This window comes from Carassius auratus, chromosome 25, assembly GCF_003368295.1.
Source record: "Carassius auratus strain Wakin chromosome 25, ASM336829v1, whole genome shotgun sequence".
In the NCBI taxonomy this organism is placed as follows: domain Eukaryota; kingdom Metazoa; phylum Chordata; class Actinopteri; order Cypriniformes; family Cyprinidae; genus Carassius; species Carassius auratus.
In genome coordinates this window covers 11,751,062-11,773,170 of record NC_039267.1, presented here as the reverse complement: position 1 = coordinate 11,773,170, position 22,109 = coordinate 11,751,062, and the positions used below count along the sequence as shown (strand labels likewise).

General features: G+C 35.8%; 3 protein-coding genes across 7 annotated transcripts in view; 1 reads left to right on the top strand and 2 right to left on the bottom strand.

Moving 5' to 3' along the window:
- The first annotated feature begins 332 nt into the window (after positions 1-332).
- Positions 333-13,744, top strand: dnm1l (dynamin 1-like). Of its 4 annotated transcripts, XM_026202613.1 has the most exons (20): positions 333-566; positions 1,646-1,790; positions 2,173-2,208; positions 2,734-2,780; positions 5,994-6,065; positions 6,729-6,815; positions 6,905-7,067; positions 7,262-7,382; positions 7,587-7,718; positions 7,813-8,019; positions 8,382-8,502; positions 8,710-8,865; positions 10,458-10,547; positions 10,631-10,723; positions 10,815-10,868; positions 11,073-11,144; positions 11,481-11,639; positions 11,770-11,879; positions 11,954-12,113; positions 13,378-13,744. In XM_026202613.1, exons 1-20 carry the CDS (start codon positions 465-467, stop codon positions 13,432-13,434), a joined length of 2,184 nt encoding a protein of 727 aa, XP_026058398.1. In that variant the 5' UTR covers positions 333-464; the 3' UTR covers positions 13,435-13,744. The 4 variants fall into 4 exon arrangements, with proteins under 4 accessions (XP_026058398.1, XP_026058399.1, XP_026058400.1 ...); XM_026202614.1 differs by lacking the exon at positions 2,173-2,208; XM_026202615.1 differs by lacking the exon at positions 11,073-11,144.
- A 324-nt stretch (positions 13,745-14,068) lies between these two features.
- tnnt2d (troponin T2d, cardiac) lies at positions 14,069-17,937 on the bottom strand. The gene is made up of 12 exons (XM_026202618.1): positions 17,717-17,937; positions 17,592-17,638; positions 17,453-17,460; positions 17,156-17,180; positions 17,017-17,074; positions 16,799-16,915; positions 16,493-16,570; positions 16,086-16,199; positions 15,874-15,986; positions 14,840-14,930; positions 14,596-14,633; positions 14,069-14,494 (listed from the first exon to the last, which is right to left on the bottom strand). The coding sequence occupies exons 2-12, from the start codon at positions 17,627-17,629 to the stop codon at positions 14,449-14,451; spliced, it is 726 nt and encodes a 241-aa protein (XP_026058403.1). The 5' UTR covers positions 17,630-17,638; positions 17,717-17,937; the 3' UTR covers positions 14,069-14,448.
- Positions 17,938-18,032: 95 nt separating this feature from the next.
- The window catches only part of cald1b (caldesmon 1b), a 31,222-nt gene continuing 27,145 nt past the window's right edge, over positions 18,033-22,109 (bottom strand). For both annotated transcript variants that reach the window (XM_026202610.1, XM_026202612.1), the window contains 3 exons: positions 21,396-21,464; positions 20,751-20,790; positions 18,033-19,730 (listed from right to left, as the gene is read on the bottom strand). In XM_026202610.1, the coding sequence (XP_026058395.1) occupies positions 19,717-19,730; positions 20,751-20,790; positions 21,396-21,464 (123 nt within the window). In that variant the 3' untranslated portion in view covers positions 18,033-19,716. The remainder of the gene's footprint in view (positions 19,731-20,750; positions 20,791-21,395; positions 21,465-22,109) is intronic.

Sequence of the window (22,109 nt, the reverse complement as noted above, 5' to 3'; positions counted from 1 at the left end):
TTTACAACATTTTGATTGTAAAATACATGTTTTGTGTGTACAAATGTTAAATTGAAAGGCTCTTATCTATCCATATATATATGTATATATATAGCCTATATATATGTCATAATTTATGTAATATTGCCACTCTAACCATTTTCGGCGCTACCTCGTTCAAAACATGTTTTCCTAAAGCTCCAAAATATTTTTGTTGCACCCCATAGTTACAGTTGCCTTGACGCAAAAACTCAGAACAATGTTCGGAAGTGTAGTTTATTTCCAGAAAATTCAAAAGTGGGTCACCAGCTGTTGTCACGTCTAAAACTACAAGTCCCAGAATGCACCGGGGCCCAGTTTTTCCGCGGCCGGGTTGGTTGGTTCATGGTGCCCCTGTGAGGGACATTGGATGACTTTGTGCCGTGTTTAGCCGGGGTATTCGCCTTAGCTCATTCATTTTGACAGAGGAAGAGATCGTCAACGCGATGGAGGCTCTTATTCCTGTCATTAACAAACTCCAGGATGTTTTTAACACAGTCGGGTCGGATATTATCCAGCTGCCTCAGATTGCAGTGGTGGGGACGCAGGTAACGTTAATGTTTTAGTTGCGGTTTCCATTCAGTTTGAAACAGGTCTATGGCAGTGTCTCAAATCCTATTGAGGTAACTTACCTACCTAGACAGCATTTTTGGGCGCCAATGTTCGGAATGGTTTCTAAAGTGAGCAAACTAAGACACTACAATACAAATCTGCAGCGAGCTTTCAAGTAATGTTATCGGCGCTGTCCAGCTAACTAGCGTGCTAACGCAAGTCATCGCTCGTTTTCTGATTCCTATTTTGAATAATTGACTTCACAGGGATATAATGTGAACATTTCTACTTTTAGGAATGTGTTTGTGTTTTAACAGTATCAGCAATATTACAAAGTGAGTTTTAGGGTTGTGTTGATCTGAGTTACAGTAGCTAACACATGAAGAGATGCGCCACAGTCGGTCTGAACTTGACAGTTCTGGCAGCGTGTTTGGACTGGACAGCTGCAGGACTTACTGTACATGAAAGACAAAATAGATAGAGCAGAACTAAGTTAAAAAAGATTGTGGATCTTTTCCATCCTGACATTACACAAGATATCTGCTTCATTTCGTTATGGAGGTATTTCATACTTGATAGTACTGTACCTTGAATGGATGACTCATGAAGAAGAGTAGTCACACACACTTAAGGTATAATAAGTTTAAAGAGTCTTAAAGCAGGGGCTTTCATTCACTTTAGAGGATATGGCTGTCTGGGTGCCCAAGAAAGTCTCTTAACCCTCTACATTCTGACATATGAAATAAAAAATAAAGTTTTATATGCATTTCATTTTTTTTATTTTGTATAATATCATTGTATAAAAACTACAATTTTATCCAGAGGCCCAAACTGAACAAATATGCAATTGATGCTGATCTTATTATTTAATTTATTCAGCTAAAAAAACTAGTGATGATATTGAAATGAGATTATTTAAAACAGTATAACATTACTATTAAAATGCATAACAAACAATATAGTTGTCACACTTTATCTCCCATTAATATGTGTTAGTAATATGATACTGGCCTAAATGTTCAGAAACCCAGGTGTATTTAGTCATGTTCGTTTTTATGCTTCATCTCAATCACAGAGCAGCGGGAAGAGTTCAGTGCTGGAGAGTTTAGTTGGCAAAGACCTCCTGCCCCGTGGGACGGGCATCGTCACCCGCAGGCCTCTCATCCTCCAGCTGGTGCACGTAGACCCCGAGGACAGAAGAAAGACCAGCGAAGAGAATGGTATCTGCTTTATTCTAATTGTATTTCAGAAAAGCATGAATTGATGACTTGCAGTGTGTGTCTATGGGATTTAGGAAGTCTCTCTTCAAAGTCTGCTTTGTTTCTAATTTGGTTACTCAATCAGTGGCAATGCAGTGGTGTCAGGTACTAAGTCAAAAGATAAAGGAAAAGGTAGTAATCGGAGTCAGATTATTCCTGTGTGCTGTGTGTTTAAATAAAATATGTGAAATTTAAAAAAAAACAAGGAATCTAGTTCATAAGAGTCAATAAATAAAGCTTTTAGCATGGGCGTCTCTGCATTTATGTGGTTTTGGCTACTCTAGAGTCCTATAAAGACTGAATTGCTGCAGGCTAACCCTCTGTCATCTTTCTTTAAACACAGACCCCAATGTGTGGAAAAATGGGCGTCTTTACAAAGGTCTTATTTTCCTTGTTCCTTGCCCTTTTGCCTGTGTTGAGTAGCTTTGTGTTTTTCCTCATCCTGCTTTCATTTTTTGATTATAAGCTTTGGTTAAGCTGCCAATGCAATGGCTTAGCTTAAACAACCCAAAACTGAATTATTTAGCATACAATCCGGTTTCATATTTGAGGTGGTGAGTATGAACAAATTGGGACTCTGAATGTCTGTTTACTTACTAACACTAACTCTATATCAGTAATCAATTGATATTTAAATGTCACCATGTAGTGAAGATTCAAAGTTTTTTTTACGACAGTGTGTGTTAGAATAAGCTATGAATGCTGTGCTACCCACAATTCACTTCGCTTGCCTTTGTTTTGTAGCAGTTTTTGTTTAATTTGCTGTACTGGGTGCTTTTGAAAAATGTTGTTGTGGAACAAAAGCCTATCCTATGTAGCAGAGTAAACTCTCAGAAGAGAGTAAGAGCTATGTAACCTAGAATTGTGTCACTAATCATTTTATTGCCATTGCTGTTTCCCACAGGAGTGGATGGAGAAGAGTGGGGGAAATTTCTACACACCAAAAACAAGGTATGGAAAGCAGTACAACAGATATTCAGACAAAGAATTTACAGTCAGCGTCATAACAAATATGTGTGACCCTTTCAATTTTTTTAGGCGTCCATTATGAACAATGGATAGTTTATGTTTATAAACATTTTTCCCATGAAAAATTTTCACCTAAATCACACACACACACACACTCATGAATTTGTCCTTAACCTTGTTCTAAGCTTAATGAATTGGTAGTATTCCAATGCCGTTTAAGGGAATTTCATGCAAACATGCAGTTCTCCCTAAATATGCGTATTCGGCAATAAGAACATGCAGCAAATTCCTCGAGCAAAATCAGGTGTGCTGTCCTCAAAACCAGTTTAAACTCATCAAACAGATTTTAAACTGATTACTGGTGCTTTTATTAGCCAGCGGTACGTTTAAGTAAAATGTTACATGTTTATAAGGCCAGTAAGTATTTTGTGTTCAGATGGTTTCAGTTGTTACTTCTTGTTAAATTTCGTATTAAGCACCAATTTTAATTCCACATTTTAGTAAGTTATTGATGATTCGTAATTTAAAATGAAGGGTGATTAAGATTGAATATTTAATATTAAGTATCTTTATAATGGAGTGTGTGTATGTACTGTATATATACACTCACTGACCACTTTATTAGGGTACACCTTGCTAGTACCGGGTTGGACCCCTTTTGCCTTCAGAACTTCCTTAAATCTTTGTGGAATAGATTCAACAAGGTGTTGGAAACATTCCTGAGATTTTGTTCCATACTGACTTGACATGATAGCATCACGCAGTTGCTGCAGATTTGTCGGCTGCACATTCATGATGCAGATCTCCCTTTGCACCATATCCCAAAGCGGCTCTATTGGACTGAGATCTGGTGACTGTGGAGCCCATTTGAATAAAATGAACTTATTGTCATCTTCAAGAAACCAGTCTGAGATGATTTGAGCATTGTGACATGGTGCATTATTCTGCTTGAGATAACCATCAGAAGTAATACATTGTAGTCATAAAGGGATGGACATGGTCAGCAACAATACTCAGATAGGCTGTGGCATTTAAACAATGCTCAATTGGTACTAAGTGTGCCAAGTACTAGGGATGCACGATATTGGATTTTGGCCGATATTCGATATGCCGATATTTTCAAAATAATTTTGGCCGATGCCGATACCGATATCGATATATATACAAATATATACTGATATATTTAAACTTTAATTTTACTGAAGAGAAATCCATGTATCTCTTCTGTACTGATTCTACCATAAATTTATTATTTTACAAATGTAGACAGACATTCACATCTGAAAAACAGGTCAATTATTTCACTTGGAGAATATCGGTTTGGCTCATCGGCAGAAATATTCATATCGGCCGATACCGATAATGGTCATTTTAAGCTTTTATCGGCCGATACCGATATTGTGCCGATATTATCGTGCATCCCTACCAAGTACACATGTACTTTACACCAAATTTTGAACATGTTAACCTAATAAAGTGGCTGGTGAGTGTGTATATATATTAATGCTGCCCTCGACTAAGTATTTTTCTGGTTGACTAGTAGTCATTCATTTTAAAGGGCTTATATGATGTTGCTAAAAAGAACATTATTTTTTGTATTTGGTGTAATGCAATGTGTTTATGAGGTTTAAGGAAAAAAAAAACACATTATTTTCCACATACTGAACATTATTTTTCCTCCTCTATGCCCTGCCTTTCTGAAATGATCGATTTTAACAAAGCTCATCAGTCTGAAAAGGGAGGTGTGCTCTGATTGGCCAGCTATCCAGTGCGTTGTGATTGGCCGAATGCCTCAAGTGCGTGATGGAAATGTCATGCCCCTCACCATACTGTGATGCTGTGTGTCCCGGTGCGACGACACAAAACCAATAAAACAACCCATTACAAACAAGACATTTGTTGCATCCAGTGGGGACATAATTACTGATTATAATGACTTTCATGCATTGCGTGCCACGTAAACATAAAACCATGTCTGCATTTGTGATCAGAGAAACGACAAACAACAAGCTCTACTCAACACTGCTCAAAACTGATGTTTGAATCATCAGTGGCAAATTCTTTAAATATGAAAACGTACTTACAGACTGTGAGTCAGAAGCACCAGACTGTCCTTGTAAAGTTGGAATTGCCCCACTTTATAGAAACAGGCTTTGTGCACAGCCGACACTGTAGGCTAGTCTCCCAGGTTCAGAAACAATCCTGCGTGTTTAAACGAGTCATTTTAGGGGGGCGTGGACTTAGAATATATATGTTTAATCCTAACATGATTGTAAGACCTCCAAGAGCATGTGATATTTTTGTGTAAATTTGGTTTCATTTGTTCCTATGTTTTTTGGTAATTTTGACATTTTAGTTCAAAAGTTATTGATGAATTATCATAAAAATTACAGATGCAAATATCACAAACAAATCTGTGTATGTATAGTTAATGATCGAGACCCAGTGTCATCCAAATCTCTATATAGCTTACCTCGCGTTTGAGTAAAGGTGGAAAAAGTCTTCACATCAAAGAGACACTGCATAACCTCCGTGAAGTTGGCACCCCATAAAAAAAAATAATCACCAAAATTATGCCATTCGTTTGTGCTGCGTTTGTGCTGATTTGTGCCGCAGAAACGAACGTTTGTGCTGGTTTGGTGTTTGAGATATTAAACTTTTTTTTTTTTTTTTTTTTGAATGTGTGACGTCACTCTCCATCCCATGTCGCCCAAATCCCCCAAACCAGCGCAGTTCGTTTGTGCTCGATTTGTGCCCGTTTGTGCCGTTAAAACAAACACAGTATCTATTTTCCTTCCGTAGATCCATCCAAACTATTTTCGGAGGCTGTGACGTCACTCTCCACCCCAGTTTGTCTAAATCGCACAAAACAGGTGTCATTCGTTTGTGCTCGATTTGTGCCGGTTTGTGCTGTTGAAATGAACTTCAAATATATTTCTTCTTCTTAGAAAAACAAAAACAATTCTGGGCAGTGACGTGACGTCACTCTCCACCCCATGGCGTCCAAATCTCTCCAAACCGGTGTCATTCGTTTGTGCTCCATTTGTGCTGTTAAAAGAAACCCTGAAACTATGACCGCTTTTTTTTTATATAACAGACATAAACTTTTTACGAACAGTGATGTCACTCTCCACCCCATGGAGTCTTTGTGAAGTGAGATGTCATGATTGTTAATATTTTATCTCTGCCTTTTAGGTCTACACAGATTTTGATGAAATCAGGCAAGAAATTGAAAATGAAACCGAAAGAGTTTCAGGAAATAACAAGGTAAGGAAGAGTCCTTAAATGAACTAAATCAGATGATGGGTTTTTTTTTAAACCTGTATGTGTGCTACCATTTACAAGTATGTGGTCAGTAAGATATATATATATATATATATATATATATATATATATATATATATATATATATATATATATATATACATATATATTTTTTTTACAATGATTTATTAAATTTATAAAAAATATCAGTTAAGATATTATAAATTTACAAAAGATTTATGTTTTAAACAAATGCTGTTCCTTTCAACTTTTTAGAATCCAAGATTTTTTTTATAATTGATAAAAATGAAGATTGATAATAATAAGAAATGTTTCTTAAGTAACAAATCAGCATATTATAATGATTTCTAAAGGATCATGTGACACTGAAGACTGGAGTAATGATGCTTATCATTTAATTTTTTTAAATGAATTAAAATGGATTTGAATAAAATGAATTTAAGTTGTTTGTTATTTTAAATTGAATGATATTTTACAATATTTCTGTTTTTACTTTTTGATCCAATAAATGCAGCCATAATGAACATAAGAGACATTTTAAAAACGTGATAAAATCTTACCGACCCCAAACTTCTGAACCGTAGTGCCATCTTCATTGACATCGGCAGTTTAACAAATACTGAACGTTGTGTCATTGTTTCACAGGGGATCAGTGATGAGCCAATTCAACTGAAAATCTTCTCACCACATGTTGTCAACCTCACGCTGGTGGATCTGCCTGGCATCACAAAGGTGTTTTATTCAGTAGCTTAGCTTGGCCTGTTTGGATATTCCTTTTGTGGATTATTTTTTGATGCTGACACTCATATATTCATGTACAGGTCCCAGTGGGAGACCAGCCTAAAGATATCGAGCTGCAGATCCGCGAGCTGATCTTAAAATACATCAGCAATCCCAACTGCATCATCTTAGCCGTCACTGCAGCGAACACAGACATGGCCACCTCTGAAGCCCTGAAAGTGGCCCGTGAGGTGGATCCAGACGGTCAGCATACTAAAGTTTATTTTGGTCTGCTTGTGCATTTGTTTTGGTTTGTTTGTTTTTTTTTGCACACACTGTCTGTTCCTTTCAGTTTGTGTGATGTGGTGTTTTTCCACATAGCTGTGTGATGAGGATTTGTTTTTTTTTGTGTGACACTTAACATTTGACATTTAAATATTTTTCTTTTCTGCTTTCAGGTCGCAGAACACTGGCTGTAGTGACTAAACTAGATCTGATGGATGCTGGTACTGATGCAATGGACGTTCTCATGGGCAGAGTCATTCCTGTCAAACTAGGACTGATTGGAGTGGTCAACAGGTATTATATATATATATATACACATACATATATATATATATATATATAGATATATATATATATATATATATATATCTATATCTATATATATATATATATATATATATATATATATATATATATATATATATATGCATGTATAATTACAGTAAAGTGTTGACTTTTTAAAACATAAAAAAAAGATGATTAAATGTCCTAATACAGGAGTCAGCTGGATATCAATAATAAGAAAAGTGTGGCAGACTCCATCCGTGATGAGCACGCTTTCCTGCAGAAGAAATACCCCTCCCTCGCCAACAGAAATGGAACCAAGTATCTCGCCAGAACATTAAACAGGTCAGAGTGTAAGCTTGAAATATCAAATTTCATTAATTCTGCTGAGCATATCTGTTTTTTGAAGTATTAAAAACCTATGGTTTGTTTCCGCCAGGTTATTGATGCATCACATTAGGGACTGTCTACCGGAGCTGAAGACACGTATCAATGTTTTAGCAGCTCAGTACCAGTCCCTGCTCGGCAGCTACGGCGAGCCGGTAGAGGACATGAGCGCCACCCTGCTGCAGCTCATCACAAAGTTCGCCACCGAGTACTGCAACACTATTGAAGGAACGGCCAAATACATTGAAACTGCTGAACTGTAAGTTCCTTTTCTCTTCCAGTCCCTCAAATAAAGCTGTTTGATTCGCTATATACGCTACCCTTCAACAGTTTGGGCTTGGTACAGTTTCATTAAATGTTTTTGAAAGAAGTCTCTTATGCTCATCAAACCTTTAATTTGCTCAAATTTATATTAAAAACAGTATTACTATGAAATATTATTACAATTTAAAATAACTGTTTTATTTTTAAATGTATTTCAAAATGTCATTTTGATCAGTTGATCAATTTACTGCATCCTTGCTGAATAAAAGTATTGATTTCTTTCAAAGAAAAAAATCCTGCTGACCCCAAACCAGGTGGTGTAAGTGCTAACAGTAGTTGTTTGTTCTAATATTTTAGGTGTGGTGGTGCAAGAATTTGTTATATTTTTCATGAGACGTTTGGTAGGACACTGGAGTCGGTCGATCCTCTTGGAGGACTTACAACCATAGATGTCCTCACAGCTATTAGGAACGCTACAGTAGGTTTTGCAGTGACTATTTGACTCTTGCATCCTTTTTATCATTTAGTGCCATCTGTACTTGTATGGATAGAGGTTTCTCTTTTAGCAAATGAGGAAACTTTCATTATTAGAGGGATTTAAAAAGGCTCTTGTATAACACTGAAGAGCTAGATAGTATGAGGTGTACATTTGTGTAGTTTGTAATGTAGATGTGTGTTTCCTCAGGGTCCCCGTCCTGCTCTGTTTGTGCCTGAGGTGTCGTTTGAGCTGCTGGTGAAGAGGCAGGTGAAGCGTCTGGAGGAGCCCAGTCTGCGCTGTGTGGAGCTGGTGCATGAAGAGATGCAGAGGATCATTCAGCACTGCAGCAACTACAGCACTCAGGTAGACTGATCAATGGTTGGTCCGCATAGACATGTCGAATTTTTTGCCTGTTGCATTGTCTCGCTTTTTTCCCCACAAATTTTTTTTTTTCCACTTTTATACAGTACATCAGTTAAGGCCTGTTCATGCTAAGAACAATAGCTGAAGCTTTAATAAACATGGATAGCACATTCAACATCATCCATGTAACAATAATGACACAGGAACAATGGCATTGGAATCACTTTCAGTGTTTTTCCAACTAATGAACAATAAAAGCATTGATAAAAATTCCTCCGACTCTAAAGAGTGCAAAGGGTTCGTTCACCCAAAATGAAAATTAGCCTATAAATCACTCGCCCTCAAGTCATCTTAGGTGTATATGACTTTCTTCTTTCAGATGAATCCAGTCGGAGTTATATTTTAAAAAAAATGTTGCATGCATCAGTCCAAGAGAAGTCAATTAAAAATCACCAATCCATTAAAAATTAAGTGTCTCACATGGCTCCGGGGATGAACAAAGGCCTTCTGTAGCGAATCAATGTGTATTTGTAAGAAAAATATCCATATTCAAAACGTAATAATCCCTTTAATGTAGCTTGCGCTCACTGTTGTACACAGAAGCAGTTCTGGGAGAATGACAAGCCGTGTCCAGTGTAGACAGCATCACAGATTATAATGAGTTCTGTTATAGTTTATAGCATTCACATCTGGTGTAGAAACAGTGAATGGACCTTCAGTGATGTCGAAGGCTATATTTGCTCATATTGAGAGTAACGCTATTGCGAATACCTTTTTGATTGGCTGATTAAAAATAAACATGTCCTACCTACCACCTAGTGTCAGTTTTTGAATTTTGAGCAAATACTGTGTCAATTTAAAGGATGTGTTGATATTAAATGTATCGATTTTTTTGTGTGCTTATTTTGTGTAATTTAGTAATGAATATGTGCAAAATGAAATTGTCTCTTATTTAGTTTCTTATCTGTATATGCTACATATAAACATCCACACTCAAGTATCATTTCTGAAAAAGCGATTAGATTAGTAAAAAAAAAAAAAATAAGTTATTGTTTTTATTTGTGTTTTAGTTGTTTATTAGTTAGTTGTTGTATTAATATTATTATAGTTTTATTAGCATTGTTGTAATTTTGATTAATAATACGGTTATATTCTTACTACTATTATAGTTTTTGTTTTATAATTTTAATTTTTGTGACTTTCTACTAATAAAATTATATTATTATATAATATTCACATTTTTATATCAATCTGTATTATTAGGTTCAACAGTATTGTTTTATTTGTGTATATGTGTGTGTGTGTAGTTTTATTAGTGTTATTATTCTTTTACAATTATGTTTAATTATTTATATATATATATATATATATATATATATATATATAGTAATTATACTAAGCTGATCATGAAGCTGAAGAGTACAAAATGTAATGTTTATTGAACACATTTTACTTGAACCATTTCTTATCCATCATTTTCTTCATCTAACAGTCAAATATAATTGCTAGTAGTTAAATGATTTGATGGTTTTTATCAGCATTGTTTGAATTTCTTTTTGCGATTATTTCTTTTATTGACGTTTCTTTCCTAGGAGTTGCTTAGGTTTCCAAAGCTCCACGATGCCATCGTAGAAGTGGTCACTTCTCTTCTCAGGAAGAGGCTCCCAGTCACCAATGAGATGGTTTGTTTGCTGTTGTTTTTTCCCCTCATGCTTTTTATGTGCATGTGTATCTTCTCTAAATGAGTGTTTGCGCTGTGCTCCAGGTTCACAATCTTGTGGCGATTGAGTTGGCTTACATCAACACCAAACACCCAGACTTCGCAGATGCCTGTGGGCTCATGAACAACAACATTGAGGTTGACACATAATTTAATGACGATTTCGTTTAGATTTGCGACCGAAATGCATTGATTCGAACACATTTCAGTGTAAAGTTTATTCTTGCAGGAGCAGAGGCGTAACCGAATGAGAGAGCTTCCCTCAGCGGTGCCCCGTGATAAGGTATGATGTGAAATCATCCGGGGATAAACTGTATGTTTTTCAAACAAAAACCTGATGGGCTGCTGTTTGCAGTGATCTTTTCTTCTCTGTTCCTCTCTAGACATGAGTTTGTTTCATAAACCAAAGTCTCTAGAATTAGTTTTAAACCTGCTGACCTCCTCTCTAGCTGACTAGCCTCTTCTCTTCCTGTCTCTCTCTTTGTAGTCCTTAAAAGGTCCCGGTGGGCAGTCAGTGTCGCCCACCGAGCAGCCACATGCTGAAGGCGATGGTCCTAAGGTGTGTAGGGGCAAAGCATGGAGTTGATTTTCAACCCACTCAAACTGCTCCCCTGACTGCATGTTCACCATCCTCGAAACTGACAGCTTTGATTTTACTCGTCAGGATCTTCTCAAACTTCTGTTGTGTGTTTGCTGAGTTGATTTATAAAGGTTGATTGTGAAGACCCTGGACAGCTGCTGCTGTTTTTTAACGTTGTATCTTTGCAGTTTAAGGCTGAAATTGGTGTTTTATGTGTGAACCGTTGTTAAAAACAGCAATGGACTGCACGGGAAGGTGCATGAAACACTTGTGGGTGTTCAGTCCTGTGAAGGTGTTCTTGTTTGTGTGTGTCAGATGGCTGGAGGAGCTCAGGGGGAGCAGGAAGGAGGAACGGGGACCTGGAGAGGCATGTTGAAGAAAGGAGACGAAGGCCAGGGTGACGACAAGACTAAACCTCAGAGCTCCGTCCCCGCCAGCCCTCAGAAAGGACACGCAGTGAACCTGCTCGATGTGGTGAGTCCATAAAACACACATACATCTGATTGTGCCAGAGGAAGGACTTCAAACACAGAGAGCACAAAAGCGTTTGTTTGCTAACACGGTCACAATGAGTTAGTGTTGATTTGTTCTGCTCTTTGGCCAGCCTGTGCCGGTCACCCGGAAACTGTCTGCTCGTGAACAGAGGGACTGCGAGGTCATCGAGAGGCTCATCAAGTCCTATTTCCTCATTGTCCGGAAAAACATCCAGGACAGGTAGATGCCACGTGAAGCAGGTTCTGGGTTCATGTTTTAAGCAGATTGCTCATTCTGTGTCTCTGTCTCTGCAGTGTACCAAAGGCTGTGATGCACTTCCTGGTCAACCACGTGAAGGACAGCTTACAGAGCGAGCTGGTGGGGCAGCTGTATAAACCTGCCCTGCTGGACGACCTCCTCACAGAGTCAGAGGACATGGCCCAGCGCCGCAATGAGGCTGCAGATATGCTGAAGGTAACGCCGTATATCAAAGTAAAACGTTTGTAATTATATTAATCTACAACAATATTTATTAATCTAGCATGTTTAGTAATGTAGTCGTTACATTAATATTAATAATACTACTAGTATTTTATATTAAACAATATTAACTAAATAATAATTAACAACGTATAATTTGTAATAATAATGTATATTAAAGTAAAATGTGTTGTAATGGAAATTAGCCTTCACCATAACATTTAATTAATTGCTAATAATAATGATAATTATATATATATATATATATATATATATATATATATATATATATATATATATATATATATATATATATATATATATATAAAACTATAATATACATATATAAATATAAAGTAAAAATAATGTATATAAATTAGCCTTTACATTAATATTAATTTAATGATACAAATAATGCATTGTTATTTAAGATTAAATAATAGTTTTAAATTATTTAATATTATATTAATATATATTATACTAGTGTATATATTATTTTATTAGTATAATGTGTAGTAAGGCAGAGTAGCCTTTACATTACAATCATATTATTTAATATTAATAATAATTTCTTATTATGTAATAATTATAGCGTGTGTATAATTAAAATTACTACTAATAATAATGCATATTAATGTGAAAATTATTAGTAATGCAGAGTAGTCTTTACATGAATTTTATTCTATAATGCTACAAATAATGCATCATTTAAGACTAAAGAATAGTATTCAATAAACATGTAATTATGTATAAGTAATTTGTTCATATAAAATGTGTAGTAATGCAGAGTTGCCTTTAATAATAAGTGCATTTTATAATACTACTAATTATTACTATATAATGTATATTAATAACAATATGTATATTAATGTAAAATGTAATGCTGAGTTGCCTTTACATGAATAGTGATTGTAATAATGATTATAAATAATTTAATAATTATATTATAGTATATATATATAATTTGCAATAATAACGTATATTCATGAAACAATGGTTAGTAATGCAGAGTATCCTTTGCATTAATGTTATTTGTTAATCAAGAATATTACTTTATTATTAATGATATAATATTAAATAATAGCATTACTTTTTTTATTATTACTAGCATTACTTATTATTTTTAATTAATTGAAACCATTATTATTAATGTAGAGGCTAACTTAAGCTTTTTCTAAAATGTATTATTATTTGAAATAGTTGTATTGTGTTGTATCATATTATATGAAGAGAAATGTTCAATTCTTTTCAAACTTAGGCCTTGCAGAAAGCCAGTCATGTGATCGCTGAGATCCGAGAAACACACCTGTGGTGAAGTCCAGCCCCTCTCCCTTTCACCCGAACCCTGCGGCCTGCGTCAGCCTCGTCTCTCTTCTGTCTGGATTTCACAGACAGCCAACTTGAAAAATGCACTGGTGTCAGTTAGTGTGTATTGAATATAATTTGATGTACTCAACGGACAGTTCTTGAACTACACTGAGGGCGTCACACTTGCACACGTCCCATTCAGTGATCTCTCTCATGTATGTAAGCAGATACATAATGTATTTGCAGATAATGTGTGGCCTGTTAAAGGACTGTGTGTCCCTAATCTATCCTAAATTAAAGGTAGTGATACAAACAAATCAAAGGGTTTGTCTTGATGTTGTGGCTTCATTTCCAAGTTTTGGTATGATTGTACATTTGCAAAGGTGCACTTAGTAATATTTTTAAGTATGATTATATTTACATTGTTTTAGGATCATAAGTTTTAGGAGCACTTGACTGATCATGTGATCTCAACTTGGTATATAAGGGTGACATGCTCAATGTAAACAAATCCCCTTTATTAGACTCTTGATAGTGAGCCTCCATGATCTGAAACATAAGCAGCACTCATCTCTTTTATGTGAAGGTATGAAACTTTTATAATAAAACTCTGGTCATATAAAATTAATTAAAACTTTTGATTAATGTAGTTTAATTCAGTGTTGGTGTTTTTATCTGCACATATAATTTCCACACATAACATTGTTCATTGTATGGTGCACTGCAACTATATTTACTGTTACATATGAATAATAATAATACAATGTGTTGCTGATATAATTTAATAATCACAGATTAAATCTTTTTATTTGGTTTAAATAATATAAACATAAATTGAGTACACTGAAGCTAACAGTGCAACAAGTGCTATTATTTATTCATGGCAAAAATAAGCAAGCGACTGCAAAGCAAAATTGTACAGCCAGAGCATTTCTTTAAGTTCTGAATAATGGCTTTTAAATATCTTCAAACAAAACTAATGCAGGAGGACAGAGATTCCTCTCAAATGTGCTGCCAACATCTATCTCAGTCTTCCTCCCATCTTGCCTTTACCGCGTCCCTTGGCACTAAGAGAGAAAAGCAAGTGGTTCAAATTAGTTTTGGGCCTTACATCTGAACATGGTTCAACACTCTGTAGTTAGTGAGATTTCAAGCTTGTGATTTATACCTCTGGTGATCCTGGACGCGGGCAAGGAGCTGATTTATCTGTGAGAAACGGAAACGTGACAACTAATAAGTGCAAACAGGATACAGTGAGAATGACCGCAACCTAATTACCTCAGACCAAACTCCAGCTGTTCGCCGTCAACTGGATTTTATTAAACTGTCATTTACTCAAAATTTGGGTCTGACAGATGTTCCGTAACGTCAATCTGAAAGCTTGAAAGTAAGTAAATTAAGTAATCACTTACATCGTATTTCTGGCGCTTCAGTTTCTCGTTTAGATCGTACTTTTCTGCTTCCAGCTGCATCAACCACTGCCACAATTCACTGGCTTTATCCCTGCAACCAGGGACACACAAGGTAAGGTTCAGACAGAACGAGTTCCCAGTTTCTGGAGTTCCACTGGGTTTTCATCGTCGCCTAGTTGCAGTTGAAAGGTGCTGTAGGGAACTTTTGTAAAAAAAAAGTTGTTTTTATATATTTATTAAACCTGTCATTATGTCCTGACAGTAGAATATGAGACAGATAATCTGTGAAAAAATCAAGCTCCTCTGGCTCCTCCCAGTGGTCATATTGCCATTTGCAGAAAGTCATGCGCTCCCGGTAAAAATCAACCAATCAGAGCTGCGGTCCGTAACTTTGTTTGTGTTCAAAATGTAGAAAAATAAACATAATAAAAGAGTACACCATGAATCCATTTTCCAAACCGTGTTTTAGCTTGTCCTGAATCATTAGGGTACACCTATAATAAATGTTTATATTCGGACTATTTAAGATTGCTTCGGGGATACCGCGGCGTAGTAACCCAGTACCTTTGTGATTCTTCATAGACATAAACAGACAGAAGTAGCTCCGGCTACAATGTTCTTCCGCAAGACGCAAGCAGTTCTGTTTATTAACCGCTAGAGCGTCAAAAGTTCCCTACTTCAGCTTTGAAGTTCGAAAAACGCGTTTCGAGACGTTCTTTTCACGTTCTTCTAAAATTTGAATGGCCACTATTACAACAAGTGTTTTTTCTCTCTCATTTGATAGCCTACTAGTTGTGTAGGTTCTTCTGTAATAGTAACTATTTCCTAAAACGCGTTTCAAGACAATGTTCTTTTCAAGTGTTTTTGAAGTGTGAATGAACCAAATGATTACAAATGATCTTAAATGTTTATTTGACTTGTAGTTTTTACAGTAATAGTCAATAGGTCACTAATTGGTGGTAAAGGTCAACTATTAACCAGCGCCAATAATATGCATATAAATAATATGTGCCAATATATGAAAGCTTTTGTACTTGAGTTTGTCGTCACTCAGATGATCAATGCTCAGTGGTTTTCGGCGATCAGCCAGGATCTTCTTCTTTTTCTCCCTTTCGGTCTGTTTCTTTGCGCCTTTGCGTCCTTCACCCTTTAGTTCAGCAGTAATTATAATATCAGTGGAAGAAACTGCATAACATTATCATGTAACTTCAAATATTTAGACGTTTACGGAGTTGGAAACACTGACCTTTTGCTGTACGCCACCATACTGATGGGTCATGTTAGTAAGAGCTTTCTTCTTCTTGGCATCTTCATCCTGCTTCTTCCTCTGCTCTTCCTGCTCCTTCCTCTCTCTCTCTTCCTGCCAACAATTCAGATCGTAGGTTTCATCTCTGTTATAAGCCTGTAGTTCATCGTTTCACTGCAGTGGCTGAGCGAAGAATCAGTTAAATTTAGATGGAAAGTTTTGTAGAAATTATCCAGTAGCATGTAAAATGCATTCGTTTGACTATACAAGGAGATTTTGATTAACATCCTCAACGAAGGTGTAAATTCAGGACTAGTTTGGTGTCATTGGTGGAAAGGTGTTCCAGTAGACAGCTGGTGTTGCAGAAGATGGCAGGCGTTGACAGTCAGAATATGATAAGAACTCACGGCGAGTCTGGCCTGACGTTCTTTCTCTCTCTCTGCTCTCACTCGCTGTTGCTCGGCTCTCTCCGCTCGTCTCTTCTCCTGTTCAAACACATATTCACATACTCGGAGGTTTATGTACCTCTTGCAGGATCTGCAAGATGTTGATCTTGTTTAAAACAAAAATTTGAATATCAAAGTCTTTTTTGACATTGATATTTAACAAAAAAAAAAAGCATGTAAACCTATAAGAATTACTGTCTACAAAGAGCTGTACAAACGCAAGACATTTACATCAGCAATAAACGACATTTTTGAGGAAGCACTCACAATTCTGTTGACCAGAGCAATGAGTTCCTCTTCGTCTTTCTGTCTCTGGAGGAAATGAGCCTCTATTAGAGACTGTAGTTCTGTTAAATCCTTCTCCTGACGCTTTTTTTGGATGTCCTGCAAACACACACACACACACACACACATAATTTGTACAGGTTACAGGTGGTCTAAACACGAGAGGGATGTGTGTTTAAAGAGAAAAATCTCCTACTTACATCAAAATCGACTTTTTCTCCCTCTGGAATTTTTGGTGCTTGGATATTTGATAGATATCTGAAGATAAAAGACTGAGTCTTTAAAAATAAGTTTTTATCTAGCTTTATAATGATACGTACAAGAGAACGATGGACTTACTTTGGTTTGGACTTTGAGTCATCTACTGTAATTGGAGAAAGGTGTATTTAACAGCAAGTGAATAGAAGAGTAACAATAAATAATGTTTTAAATGTTATTAAAATAATAAGAATTAGTATAGGCAGTATCAAATTGACAAATTATTTTCCACTAATTTTACTCAAACAAGGTGTATTCTGTTTGTTGGTAATTACACTTGGTGCAAAAAAATATATTGTATATTATATATATATGTTATGTTAAAAATAAATAACTTAATAAATTAATATTAAATTATAATATTAAAATATACCATACCTTCCTCCCTTTTATAAAATGAGATAAAACACAAACAAAGAGACAAAAGATTTGTAAGTGAAAATACGATGCATTTTCATCATAACAAATCATGCATAAAAATGATACAGTTATGATACAGTAAAAGACTGTTACTCACTGAACTCCCTCATCCATCACATCTTCTGTGTCAGACATGACTATGAACTTCAAAGATTAAATGCAGGATACATTACAAACATTGTTAGATGCAACACCGATTTGGTAGGAATAGATAACTCTTACCTGAGTTGTGTGTGGCTCCCAGAGATCTCAGGAGCTGCTCTCTTTTAGAGCGCAGTGTAAGAGCAGCGGGCCCCGGTCTCAAGGCTAACATATTAAAAGTGTGACCACGTGATTACAACGCTTCACATTGCCGTGCACTGAGAGCCTTCGTCTATTGTTAGACTGTCAGATGCATTTCAGTTAACTTCTAAAACTAATCATTCTCTTAGACCTGCCTTGTTTTACCACCCCATGAAACCCAATCCATTCAAAGAAAGAAGCAGACAGCTTGTCTCAAATGACAATGAGTGCAGTACAGGAAACACACAGAGGCAATTTGTGCAAGTATCACTACTTTACTGTGAAAGCTTGATTGACAATACAACAGTTGTACAGTCGCTGATAGTCTGAGCTGTTATGGTAGGACAAACTTGATGGATATTTTGAAAGAGTTGAGCTATTTTACTACCAAAATGATTTATAATGCTGTACCAGTAAGACTGTTAAGATGTAGCATGACTTTGAGAGTCCAAGTGCAAAGTCATAAGGCAAAAGCAGTATTAGCAAAGCATGATCAAACACCTAAACCACAACATGTTAAAAAGCATTACATCATGAGTGCAAAAGAAACAGGTCATCTGAATCTCCATGAACATGAAACTTCAGAGGGTGAATGGGAAGGTTAAAATTAAAATTGTAATTTTTTAATAATGTCATTATCAAGACTATAGATGCAGTCTAAAGAAAGATGCAGTTAAATTTAGTGTTGTTTGGCAAATATTAATGAGCAAAATCCTGCCATTACAATAGGATTCCACACAATCTGGAAGTCTGCTTAAGGCCCACACAGACTTCGCAACAGGTTTACATTGGTTGCACAAATTTACTTGGTTTGAAAGTGACTTCTGCATGAACTGTACGTTTACACTTATTGACAAAAGACAGTTTTGTTAATGTGATCGCAACTGTTTTAATGGTTACTGGTAGCTGTAATTGTTTTATAATTGTTTATTATCATTTATTTTCTGATGTTATTAAAAAGTAAATTGTTTATATAATTCAATAAAAAAATGTTTTTAGGTTAATTTTTTATCTTATAGGGTTCCGGACAGTAGGGACAAAATAATGCTAAATGCAAATAATAAAATTCAACCATATAATCATGCATAGTTATGAGAGCAAAATAAATAAGTGTATCAATGTTTAAAAGATAAGTGAAAACAGTTTCCACTTAAACACTTGCGTCCAATCAAATTCTACAGTATGTTGGTTTAAATCCACCTGTCACTTTTTAATAATGTTTGATATGTTTAATTATTAAAGGGATAGTTCACCCAAAAATGAAAATTGATTACTTGCCATCATGTTGTTCCAAACCCGTAAGTTCTTCGTTCATCTCCAGAACACAATTTAAGATATTTTTGATGAAATCCGAGAGCTTTCTGACCATGCGTAGGCAGCAACGCAACCTCCACGTTCAAGGCCCAGAAAGATAGTTTGGAAGGACATTATTAAAATAGTCCATTTAACATCAGTGGTTAATAATAAATCAATAATACTTTTTTTGTGTGCAAGGAAAACAAAAATAACGACTTAATTCAACAATTTCTTCCCTTCTGTGTCAGTCGACAATAGCACAACTCATTCATGTGCATTTCTCCCTATGCAAATTAAATGAGCATGTGTTCTTTTTGCGCATACAGGTTCCATTAATTTGTGTTCCGAAGTCTTTACGGGTTTGGAACAACAAGACGGTAAGTAATCAATCACAGAATTTTTATTTTTGGGTGAACTAACCCTTTAATACTTGAATATGTATTATTTGGCTTGTGCATTCATGATCATTTTAATACATTTAAATGTTTTAGTTTAAAGGCTTTTCTTAAACTTACAAAATGTTTATTTTGTACTGTAAATTGTTGCTTGATCCAATATAAGATTAGTGTCCTGAAGTTGCAAAATCATGCACATTTAATGGATGCATCTTCCACTTGGGCTGATCTGGGTTCCGTTGGATGTCTTTATTTTCTTGTTCCTGTAAAACATCAGGGAATACGTTGTTAATGTGCTAATGAGTTATCATAAGAGACAGTACAAGCGAGTTACATTTGCTCTACATATGTCATGTGTATAACTCGGCAGGCTTTTTCAACACTTCCCCAAATACACAAAAGCAAATACATCAGCCGGCCGCACCTGTTCCCAGTTAGAGAGTTAACACGTTGGTGCCGTGACCCAGATGAATATACTCAACTGACATGGTCAGAGGTCTCAAGTTTTGCCACAAGTGTGATAAATACCTGGTACATTGTCATCTATGTCACTTTCAAGGACAAATTCAGCCGAAAGACCAGGAGAGGTCGCCGACACTAGCTTCTTTGCTAGATTTTTCACTAGTCCCTTAGAAATAATAGTAATAAATCATAAAAACAGATTCCTGTCATGACTCATGTCCTAGATTTGGGTGCTAAGGAGGTTAATGTGACATAATGTGATACTTTTATCCTTTCTGTAACTCTGAATATTAAACTGCTTTGCTGCGTGACATCATGCTAATCCAGTGATTCATGCCCATGCAGTGGCACAACAGAACAGCTGCGGCAGGGAATGCGACGCATCACGACACAATGCTAAATGGGAGGCGCTGGGTGAAAAAAAACACATTGGAATTATGCCTGACACGCCGGCGTCCAATGCAGGAGTACAGGATCTTGGCTTTAAATATAGTGTGGCATGATATGCGAATGAGAGATTTACAATCTTGCTGGCCAGTAAGGGTCATGACTTCAGACATTTGCTGTCGCCGCATCGTCAGTTTAAACACCTCCCACTGGCTGCTCCACCCTTTTAAGGTAGCAAAGCTACTCATTGCTGTGAAAATATTTTGAAAAATATATTTTTTTTTTGACCAATGAATGTCAATGAGGGCGAAAGTTATTTTCTGGACCCCATTTGATTTTCATTGCATGGACAAAAGCAGTTGAACGATTCTGCAAAATATCTTTTGTGTTCCACAGAAAAAGAAAAAGAAAAAGAAAACACAAAGGTCACTCACCATTTGTGACAAATTCAAATTTACTCTTGGCTGCGAACACCTGAAACAAAAAAGTATTTATGAAGGTCCACCCATAAACATAAACATCACTAGGGGGTAAGCAAATCATATGAAATTAGCTATGAATTAGCTACCAAATTGTCAAAATGTGAAATAGTGCCAAGAGCTTGTATTGGTATTTTGCTACTATTAAAGGGACAACTATTAATAATATTGGGGAAAAAATTATAATGAGAAACATTCTGGTAACAATATCTGAGAAAGGGACAATGGGATGCGCCATTGTACATCAAACGTTTGCCATCCAGTCATATACAGTATAAAATTAACCAGTTAAATGACACAGACCCTTCAAGATGAAAGGTCTTTTTTTGAAACAGGGCCATTGGTTGAATTTATGAGGCCTGTGATTAATCCTAGGTCTAAAGACTATCTAGCTAATTGTAAAGTTGGTAGATGACCTAATAATTTGAGTAAAAGTGGACAATAAACCATAAAATCAACAGGTATCAAACACCACCAGTTTTTCCTGTTGCACCTCGAGATCTGTCAGTCCTTTCTAGGTTGGTCAAAGGAAACAGTCAATAAAATAACTGACTTAAATGGACTTAAACATCATATGACGTTTCCACCCATTCAGCTTACCTTGGCAGGTGTGGAGCCCTTTGTTTCCCATGGACCACGTGGTTTAGTGACCTCAGCTGGCTTTTGCTCCTTTCAAAACACAAAATTACACCACCCCAATTAAATTTACATACAGTTGGTTGACAGATTTTATATGAATTCTACAGAATGAAAACTGTAAACATGTACCATGGTTTTTACATGGTATTCCAAGGTACTTTAAAGAATATCAAAGTGTTTCTATGGCACATGCCCAAAAATCAATGTCACCCAATTTATTTATTAGAGATAGAACTGTAAACTTACATCTATTTTAAAAATTAGCAATTCTAACTATTATCTAACTATTAACTATGACTTTTGCCTCAGGATCCTAATTTGCTGCTTATTAATGGTAAGGTAGTTTTTTTTAATTGTATATATATATATATATATATATATATATATATATATATATATATATATATATATATAGGATTTTTTTTCTATATATACTTTTTAAATCTAATCCATAAATGCAATACACTGAAGAATCACTGGAGGGCCACCTTGTACCATGCAGAATATATAAGTGTTTATCTAATTTTACTTCTACTTGTGTGAAACCACACTTCACTGTTCATTTGAATTCTATGATAGAAAATGTAGATACATAAATAAAGACCATTCTCCTTAACGTTCTGTGGTCTGTGAGCATAAAACACATTAAAATGTGTTCAAATTAAAAGTAAATGA